Source organism: Aquarana catesbeiana, linkage group LG02, assembly GCF_042186555.1.
Source record: "Aquarana catesbeiana isolate 2022-GZ linkage group LG02, ASM4218655v1, whole genome shotgun sequence".
NCBI lineage: Eukaryota > Metazoa > Chordata > Amphibia > Anura > Ranidae > Aquarana > Aquarana catesbeiana.
The window spans coordinates 787,396,532-787,407,322 of record NC_133325.1 but is presented as its reverse complement, the minus strand read 5'-3'; the positions used below and the strand labels follow the sequence as shown (position 1 = coordinate 787,407,322).

The following is a 10,791-nucleotide window of genomic DNA, read 5'->3' as shown; positions in this document are numbered from 1 at the left end:
TGACCGGGAGGAGAAGCAGGAAGACATTAGCGAACATTAATGTCACACCACTGGGTGGGCTCGGGGGGCAGTTCTCTGTGCCCCAAGCCCACCCTTTTTTGAAGCCAGTTAGAGCCTCAGGCTCCAATCATGTGCTTCAAAAAAAAAAAAAAAAAACATTGAAATCCATGCGTCCGGCATCCCACATGTAGATTAGGGGACCCCTGTCCTCAGCTCATCCCCCGCTGACCTTCCATCCTTTGCGCTGCTGACCCTCGGTACATTGTACCAGATTCTGAGAGCTCCAGTTTTTGTGAATCTCCCCCTAGGTGTGATACATCGACGATATCTTTCTTGGTTTTTTTCTGAGCTGCAAAGATGAACGTACAGAATAATGCTGAGCCATGAACAGGTTGTGTGTAAATATGTCATTGTATAGACAGGCACACCTATGGGCGTGGAATGTCAGCTCCAGGCTACGTAACGTCTATACAATATACCAATATTTATGGACAATTCCTGATACTTGTGAGACTGTATCCACCTTTTCAAGCATGCTGACCTGCGTGCCACCCTCAAATTCCTCACCACGGATCTACAGGCTCATACCCATTCCACTGATTGGGAGGGGGAATTAAAAAAAAGGCATTTTCTGGGCACGGACGTTGTTGCAGCAATCATAAGATTTAACGTGAGTCATTTTCAAAGTGTAGTATCAGATTTCTGCTGAGAATGGTACAGGGTGTAGTCTTTATTGGACACCCCTGCCCTCTCTGTCGAATGGTACGGCCCTCAGGTATATAAGCTCAGGTACTGGCTGATTTGCATCAGCCTGCTGAGAACTTGCAAAAATGAGTTGTGGAGGTCAGCGACCTGGGGGAACAAGTCCAGGCAGGGCACCTACTAAGGAAGATCAAGCGATCCTTGACAAGGTAAGTGTTTGAGGTGTTTTGTCAGATTAGGCAACCTGTCAGAATGTGTAACGGAAGTAAGGTTCCATCACCGCCATCTTGCTACACCCCTCACTCCTCCACAGTAAGGATACTCTGAGAAGGGGGCAAGAGGACATCTTGTTACACCCACCGGAGTGTTGCATTTTACACTTTTTTTAACAGTAAACTGAGTTTATATAGTGAAATACAGTACTTAGAACTCCTTGTAAATGTTTAGATGTTGAATTTTGAAAGCAGCAAACTTCTACTCGATTAGCAAACCTATGGGATGAGCAGGTTTGCTGCTGCTGCTTTTAAAATTCAACCTCTAAACAGTCAGACAGAATTCTAAGTACTGCATTTCACTATATAAACTAGGGTTGCCACCTGTCCAGGATTCACCCGGACAGTTCGGGTTTTGAATCATGTGTCCGGGTTTCAGTCCACCTGAAACCCGGATACAATATTCAGATAGGAATGGGGCTCAGAACAGGGCCTGATAGGAGGGTGAGGAGGCACTATGCATGACACATTACTTTTCTCTTTGGAGCGCCCAAAGTTGTCCCAGGTCTGTTACAATCCTATAGTGTATACTAGAATTTTTTTCTTTGCTGTGTGCCGCTAAAGTGTTCGGGTTTGGCTTGAAGAAAAAATGGCTACCCTAATATAAACTCAGTTTACTGTTAAAAATAAGTGTAAAATGTAAAAGCTCCAGTGGGTGTAACAAGATGTTCGCTTGCCCCCTTCTCAGTGTAGCCTTACTGTGGAGGAGTGCGGCAATGAAATGTCACCTCCATTACACATTCTGAAGGGTCGCCTAATCTGATGAAACAGAGGGAACCAATCCTAAAGGACTTGATTACACCCGGTATGTTGATCTGCATTGGGACGCTGAGAAATTATTTGTTCTCTGTGTGTCCTGTTCACACCATACAATTGTGTTGGGGTGCATTCCATGTCTGCAGTTTCATGCAATGCACAAAAATGTATTACAATGTGTGTCAACATTGAGTTAAAGGGGTTGTAAACGCTCCTGGTTTTTCACCTTAATGCATTCTATGCAGGGCTGGTGCAAGGATTTTTGACACCCTAGGTGAAACCTCATTTTGCTGCCCCCCTGGCTCCACCCCTTTTCCCCTGCCCATGTAAACCCCACCTTTTTAATGAAGCGCCCATCAAATGCAGCCTCACCAGTGCTCATCAAATGCAGCCTCACCAGTGCTCATCAAATGCAGCCTCACCAGGGGGGAATTAAAAAAAAAAAATGGCGTGGGGTCCCCCCAAAAATCCATACCAGACCCTTATCCAAGCATGCAACCTGGCAGGCCGCAGGAAAAGAGGAGGGACAACGGAGCGGCCCCTCCCCCTCCTGAACCGTACCAGGCCACATGCCCTCAACATTGGGAGGGTGCTTTGGGGGTAGTGGCCCCCCAAAGCACCTTGTCCCCATGTTGATGAGGACAAGGGCCTCATCCCCACAACCCTTGGCCAGTGGTTGTGGGGGTCTGCGGGCGGGGGGGCTTATCGGAATCTGGAAGCCCCCTTTAACAAGGAGACCCCCAGCTCCCACCCCCCCTGTGTGAATTGGTAATGGGGTACAAAAGTACCCCTACCATTTCACAAAAAAAGTGTCAAAAATGTTAAAAAGGGGGGCGGGGTCACCCGTTAAGTAACCGGGTGACCCCGCTCCCTCTGACGTCACGGGGAAAGCCACAGGGAAGTCCCCGTCAAGTCCCCGTGCGTCAGAGGGGGGCAGGGTCACCGGGTGGCTACGGCCTCCATTATTTAAGAAGTGTCAGAAGAAAAGAAGCGTCACACAGCGGGAGCCTCCCATGGATGCGGAGCGGCCCAAGAACGAAGCAGGGAAGAAGACGCCACGGAGGAAGATGCCGGACGAGAACACTGGAGCAAGAAGCAGAGGATCGGAGGAAGAACCAGAGGAAGAAGAAGATGGAGGAAGAAACCAAAGTAAGAAGGAAGGAAGGAAGAAGGAAGAAGACCCGAAGAAGATGGAAAAAGAAGACTTTAAATAAAGGAATTGTCAAAAACTGTCTCTTGTCATTTTTAACATTTTTGACACTTTTTTGTGAAATGGTAGGGGTACTTTTGTACCCCACTACCTTTTAACACGGGGGGGGCAGGATCTGGAGGTCCCCTTGTTAAAGGGGGCTTCCAGATTCCGATAAGCCCCCCACCCGCAGACCCCCACAACCCCCGGCCAAGGGTTGGGGGGATGAGGCCCTTGTCCTCATCAACATGGGGACAAGGTGCTTTGCGGGGCTGCTAACCCAAAGCACCCTCCCAATGTTGAGGGCATGTGGCCTGGTATGGTTCAGGGGGGGGGGGGCGCTCTCTCGTCCCCCCCTCTTTTCCTGCAGCCTGCCAGGTTGCGTGCTCGGATAAGGGTCTGGTATGGATTTTGGGGGGGACCCCACGCCATTTTTTTTTAAATTTTGGCGCGGGGTTCCCCTTGAAAACCATACCAGACCCATACCAGACCCTATGGATTTTGAGGGGGAACCCCACGCCATTTTTTTTTTTTATTTTGGCGCGGGGTTCCCCTTAATATCCATACCAGACCTGAAGGGCCTTAGTTGCTTGCAGCAGAGAGAAGAGAGTAGGAACACCAGTGCCCGGCGCCCTAGGCAGCGGTTGCCTAGTTTGCCTAGTGGTAGCACCGGCCCTGATTCTATGCATTAAAGTGAAAAACCTTCTGTAGTGCTGCAGCCCCCCCAGCCCCCCTTTTACTTACCTGAACACTGACATTCTTCACCTAAGAAAGAGCATACCAGCTCAAGCTGATGTCTCGTGTCCTGATTGGATAGATTGATAGCAGCGCAGCCATTGGCTCCCGCTGCTGTCAATCAAATCCAATGATGTGGGCGCCGGGGGGGGGGGCAGGGCCGAATCCTATCCTACATTCTGCATCTATGGACGCAAATGCTGGACTCAGGAGCGTGCCCGCAAGATAACCCCCCAGGGTGAGCGCTTCTCCTAGGGGGTTATACGATGTGGGGAGGAGCCGCGAGAGCCACCGTGGGATCCCAGAAGAGGAGGATCGGGGGCCACTCTGTGCAAAACAAACTGCACAGTGGAGGTAAGTATGACATGTTTGTTATCTAAAAAAAAAAAAAAGACGTAGCTTTACAATCACTTTAACTAAATGTTTTTTTTTTTTCTTTAAATAAAAAATGAAATAAAAAAAGGGAAGCACTGTAATCCATGGGAACATCGTGCACAACAAACACCGGTGAACCATAATGTGTCCCCACTGGTGTGAGCGGGCCCTTTAGGGACCTGAAATGTATCTTTATTGTATTGATTTAGTCCTATATCATAACTAAGGTTTACACTGAAGGAAATTACCAATGACTGCCCATATATTATGCGTGGATGGCTCTTTAATCAGAAAAGCTTCCTGATACCCTCTTGAAACCCTATAATGGGAAACCACATTATTTTTGTGTTTTGTTTGATTTTTTATTTATTTTTTTGGGCAAGGTTTCATTTTGCATTCAACTTCTATGCCTCTGCACGTTTGCTGTTCCATATTTCTGATACTGTAATAGACACATTTGCGGATGTGGCCAATAGAGAGACCTTTTTTTTTTGAAAAAAATGTCATACCCCTTGAAATTTTCCACATTTTGTCATGTTACAACCAAAAACGTAAATGTATTTTATAATGGGATTTTATGTGATAGACCAACACGGTTTTCCAAATTTTTTACAAATAAATATGTGAAAAGTGTGGGGTACATTTGTGTTCAGCCCCCTTTACTCTGATACCCCTAACTAAAATCTAGTGGATCCAATTGCCTTCAGAAGTCACCTAATTAGTAAATAGAGTCCACCTGTGTGTAATTTAATCTCAGTATAAATACAGCTGTTCTGTGAAGCCCTCAGAGGTTTGTTAGAGGACCTTAGTGAACAAACAGCATTATGAAGGCCAAGGAACACACCAGACAGGTCAGGGATAAAGTTGTGAAGACATTTAAAGCAGGGCTAGGTTATAAAAACAATCTCCCAAGCTTTGAACATCTCATGGAACTCTGTTCAAGCCATCATCCGAAAATGGAAAAGGTATGACACAACTGCAAACCTACCAAGACATGGCCGTCCACCTAAACTGACAGGCCGGGCAAGGAGAGCATTCATCATAGAAGAGCCAAGAGGTCCATGGTAACTCTGGAGGAGCTGCAGAGATCCACAGCTCAGGTGGGAGAATCTGTCCACAGGACAACTATTAGTCGTGTTCTCCACAAATCTGACCTTTATGGAAGAGTGACAAGAAGAAAGACATTGGTGAAAGAAAGACATAAGAAGTCCCTTTGTAGTTTGTGAGAAGCCATGTGGAGGACACAGCAAACATGTAGAAGAAGGTGCTCTGGTCAGATAAGACCAAAATTGAACTTTTTGGCCTAAAAGCAAAATGCTATGTGTGGTGGAAAATAACACTGCACATCACCCTTAAAACACCATCCCCACCGTGAAGCATGGTGGTGGCAGCATCATGTTGTGGGGATGCTTTTCTTCAGCAGGGACAGGGAAGCTGGTCAGAGTTGATGAGAAGATGGATGGAGCCAAATATAGGACAATCTTAGAAGAAAACCTGTTGAAGTCTGCAAAAGACTTGAGACTGGGGCAGAGGTTCACCTTCGGGCAGGACAACGACCCTAAACATACAGCCAGAGCTACAATGGAATGGTTTAGATCAAAGCATATTCATGTGTTAGAATGGCCCAGTCATAGTTCAGACCTAAATCCAATTGAGAATCTGTGACAAGACTTGAAAATTGCTGTTCACAGACGCTCTCCATCCAATCTGACAGAGCTTCAGATATTTTTACAAAGAAGAATGGGCAAAAATGTCCCTCTCTAGATGTACAAAGCTGGTAGAGACATCCCCAAAAAGACTTGCAGCTGTAATTGCAGAGAAAGGCAGTTCTATAAAGTATTGACTCCGGGGGGCGCCATACAAATGTACCCCCCACACTTTTCACATATTTATTTGTAAAAAAATATTGAAAATCATTTTCCTTCCACTTCACAATTATGTGCCACTTTGTGTTGGTCTATCACATAAAATCCCAATAAAATACATTTACGTTTTTGGTTGTAACATGACAAAATGTGGAAAATTTCAAGGGGTATGAATACTTTTTCAAGGCATTGTATCTAGCCACCCTGAGTGATAAGAACCTTCAGGCTGGTGGGACAGGGATGGATTTTGTTCCTTGCAATAGTCGGGTGATTCCTGCCTTGCTAGGGGGAGGTAAAGGGTGCTTTTGGCAGTCAGATCTCATTAACATATGGAAAATTTACATATGGTGAGATGTGTAAAACTTTATGGGGAAATGTCCCTGGCTGTGGGAACAAATCTTCTCTGAAGGTTTCATCACCTGGAACAGGCTGTTACTTGCTGCTAATTATATCATTAAACTGTATTGACTAAATACACCTAAGCACAATAAAATGTAGTCACGGTATTACACTATATACACTATATTGTCAAAAGTATTGGGACACCTGACTTTACACGCACATGAAATTTAATGGCATCCCACTCTTAGTCCATAGGGTTCAATATTACATGGGGTTGAGGTCAGGACTCTGTGCAGGCCAGTCAAGTTCCTCCACCCCAAACTCGCCCATCCATGTCTTTATGGACCTTGCTTTGTGCACTGGTCCAAATCATTTGGTGGAGGGGGGTATTATGGTGTGGGGATTGTTTTTCAGGGGTTGGGCTTGGCCCCTTAGTTCCAGTGAAGGGAACTTTTAAGGCATCTGCATACCAAGACATTTTGGACAATTTCATGCCCCCAACTTTGTGGGAACAGTTTGGGGATGGCCCCTTCCTGTTCCAACATGACTGCGCGCCAGTGCACAAAGCAAGGTCCATAAAGATATGGATGAGCGAGTTTGGGGTGGAGGAACTTGATTGGCCTGCACTGAGTCCTGACCTCAACCTGATAGAACACCTTTGGGGTAAATTATAGCGGAGACTGCGAGCCAGGCCTTCTTGTCCAACATCAGTGTCTGACCTCACAAATGTACTTCTGGAAGAATGGTCAAACATTCCCATAGACACACTCCTAAACCTTGTGGACGGCCTTCCCAGAAGAGTTGAAGCTGTTATAGCTGCAAAGGGAGGGCCAACTCCGATCGGATTTCATTTCCGGCAGGGATTTGTGTGATGACGGACTGTTTGCCTAAAATCCGACCGTTAGTACGCTCCTTCAGACAATTGTTGTCCAACTTTCCACCAACAAATGCCGGATGGCAGGCTAGTAAATTTTCGGCGGACAGCGGTCTGTTGTCAGATTTTCCTATCGTGTGTACACAAGTCCGTCACACAAAAGTCCAAAGTACAAACACGCATGCTCGGAATCAATGCTCACCAAACATGACATTAGCAGAAGGTGCCCAAAGGGTGGCACTCAAGAGCTGAAATTCCACGTAGTACATCACTACGTTCGTGTTTGTTGGCTGACAATTGTGTACCGTTAGTATGCAAGACAAGTTCCCGGCACACGCCCTTCGGGCAAAAGTCTGACGCTTTGTTGGCCAACAATCCGATTGTGTGTACGAGGCTTAAGACTGGGATGCCATCAACCACTTCCCGCCCAAGGACGTCATATGACGTCTTTGACGTTCAGTGGGAATATCTGAATGATGCCCAGGCATGTACTGGCCATTGGGACTACAGGGAGTTTCCCGGTGGGCCGATGGCTCAGTGGGCCGATTTCAGTGACAGTGGACCGCTGCCTCCCTCCAGTCCTCTGTCCCCCCCCCCCGCAGTGCTCACCCCCTCTCCCTGGCTAGTTATGCAGCGCGCCTGAATACAGAAATGTGCTCAGGAGTCAACACTTAGAAGCTCATCATACGATCTGGAAGGAGGGCGGCCTCACTTTCCTGCCTAATCTTGTTCCATTGGGGGGGGGGGGGGGCGCCAAACTGATTCTTTGCCCCAGGTGAAATAATGTCTAGCTTCCCCACTGATACTGCCTATAAGAGAAATAATGTAGAATGGCTAATAGCTAGTGGGGGGGGGGGGGCTTGGGTGGCAAGCCGGCATGGGAGAGACCTGTCAAAGTGGGCCAGTCTGGGTGAAGTCCAGGGCCAAATTTTTGTCCCAGTCCAGCCCTGATGATGCCTGCAGCTACAGGCATCAATACGATATCCTTGTTTTCAGCCAGCGATGCTGTGCACCATATGAACGATCATAGCGCCAGTTCCGCCGCTTGATCATTCTTACAGGCGAGGCCCGGGGCGCGACGTTATGACGTCACGCCCGGCCCGCGGATGTTTAAAAAAAACTGCAGCTGGTAAGCATACAATTGGTGAATTTTTTTTGACCCCGCATCTCTCCATAAAGAGGACCTGTCACGAATGATTCCTATTACAAGGGATGTTTACATTCCACATAATAGGAATAAAAGTGATCATAAAAAAAAAAAAAAGCAAAAAGAAAGTGTAAAAATAAAAAAAAATAAAGTAAAATAAAAAATAAAATAAAAAAAATAATAATTTAAAACGCCCCTGTCCCCGGTAGCTCACGCTCAGAAGCGAACGCACACGTAAGCCCCGCCTACATATGTAAACGCTGTTCAAACCACACATGTGAGGTATTGCCGTGTGCGTTAGAGCGCGAGCAACAATTCTAGCCTGAGACCTCCTCTGTAACTCTAAACATGTAACCTGTAAAAAATTTTAAAGCGTCACCTATGGATTTTTGGCATCATTCCATGAGTGTGCGCAATTTTAAAGCGTGACATGTGTGGTAATCTATTTACTCGGCATCTTTCACATTATACAAAAAAATTGGGCTAACTTTACTATTTTGTTATTTTTTAAATCATGAAACTTTTCTTTTTTAAAAATGCGTTTGAAAAATTGTTGCGCAAATACCGTGCGAGATAAAAAGTTGCAACGACCGCCATTTTATTCCCTAGGGTGTCTGCTTAAATTATATATATATATATATATATATATATATATATATATATATGTATGTTTGGGGGTTCTGAGTATTTTTCTAGCAAAAAAATGATGATTTTTACATGTAGGAGAGAGGAGTGCCGGAATAGGCCCGGTATGGAAGTGGTTAAAGGGGTTGTAAAGGTAAAAATTTTTTCACCTTAATGCATTCTATGCATTAAGGTGAAAAAACTTTTGACAGTACCGCCGCCCCCAGGCCCCCCCGTTTTACTTACCTGACGCCTCGAATCTTCGCTCCTCGTCCTCGTCAGCTTCATTACAGCTCAGCCTGGTCGCTGATTGGCTGCAGTGGATAGATTGAAAGCAGCGCAGCCATTGGCTCGCGCTGCTGTCAATCACATCCGATGACGCGGCGCGCCGGGGGGCGGGGCCGAGTGATACAGCGAGCGGCTATAGCCGCCGGCTGTATCACGGGAGCGCGCCCGCAAGCACTCACCACCGTGCGAGGGAGCTCGCATCAAGGTGGTTAATGCTTGCGGGGAGGAGCTGAAACAGCCGCCGAGGGACCCCAGAAGACCAGGTTCGGGGCCACTCTGGACAGAACGAGCTGCACAGTGAAGGTAAGTATAACATGTTTGTTATTTTAAAAAAAAAAAAAAATAACTTTACAACCCCTTTAAAGTTCATGTGCGTGTCAAGGCAGGTGTCCCAATACTTTTGACAATATAGTGTCGATGTATTTTATGAAAATGATGTCATATCAAAGGCAGTAAACCCCCTGTCTTCTTCAAAGCAGGCTAAAGCTTCCATTTTCATGTATTCCAATTGCATCTCGGAAATGTGAAAGGTACGACTCGTCCTAAACCAACATTTTACAAAAAACTGACAAAATGTCAAGACGCTGATTCACTTGTGCTAGGAATGCATAAAACACATAGACCTGTTCTGCAGACAATCCACTGGAGGAATGGACATAAAACAACCAAAGAGTACTACTAGTGCTGCGCACTGATGGACAAAGGGTATTAACCACTTAAGGACCAAGCCTCTTTTTGAGATTTGTTGTTTACAAGTTAAAAACAGTTTTTTTTTTGCTAGAAAATTACTTAGAACCCCCAAACATTACATATTTTTTTTCTAACACCCTGGAGAATAAAATGGCGGTCGTTGCAATACTTTCTGTCACACCGTATTTTCGCAGCGGTCTTACAAGCGCACTTTTTTTTTAAAAAATACACTTTTTTTGAATTAAAAAATAAGACAACAGTAAAGTTAACCCATTTTTTTTTTATATTGTGAAAGATAATGTTACGCAGAGTACATTGATACCCAACATGCCATGCTTCAAAATTGCGCCCGCTCGTGGAATGGTGACAAACTTTTACCCTTAAAAATATCCATAGGCAAAGGTTTTGAGTTACAGAGGAGGTCTAGGGCTAGAATTATTGCCCTCACTCTACTGATCGCGGCGACACCTCACATGTGTGGTTTGAACACCGTTTTCATATGCGGCGCTACTCATGTATGCGTTCTCTTCTGCATTCGAGCTCGGCGGGATGGGGCGCGTTTAAAAAATTCTTCTTTTTCTTATTTATTTTACCTTTTATTTATTTTTTTTACACTGTTTTAAAAAAAAAAAAAAAAAGTGTCACTTTTATTCCTATTACAAGGAATGTAAACATCCCTTGTAATAGAAAAAAAGCATGGCAGGACCTCTTAAATATGAGACCTGGGGTCAAAAAGACTTCAGATCTCATATTTACACTAAAATGCAATAAAAAAATAAATAAATAAAAAAATGTTGTCATTTAAAACAAAAACAAAAAGTGTCACTTTTATTCCTATTACAAGGAATGTAAACATCCCTTGTAATAGAAAAAAAGCATGGCAGGACCTCTTAAATATGAGACCTGGGGTCAAAAAGACTTCAGATCTCATA

At 45.2% G+C, this 10,791-nt stretch overlaps 1 protein-coding gene across 1 annotated transcript in view; it reads left to right on the top strand.

Moving 5' to 3' along the window:
- Positions 1 to 755: 755 nt before the first annotated feature.
- Positions 756 to 10,791, top strand: part of LOC141129407 (cystatin-A-like) — a 28,515-nt gene continuing 18,479 nt past the window's right edge. Inside the window, exon 1 of the mRNA XM_073617430.1 lies at positions 756 to 911. Within this exon, the coding sequence (XP_073473531.1) occupies positions 831 to 911 (81 nt within the window). The 5' untranslated portion in view covers positions 756 to 830. The remainder of the gene's footprint in view (positions 912 to 10,791) is intronic.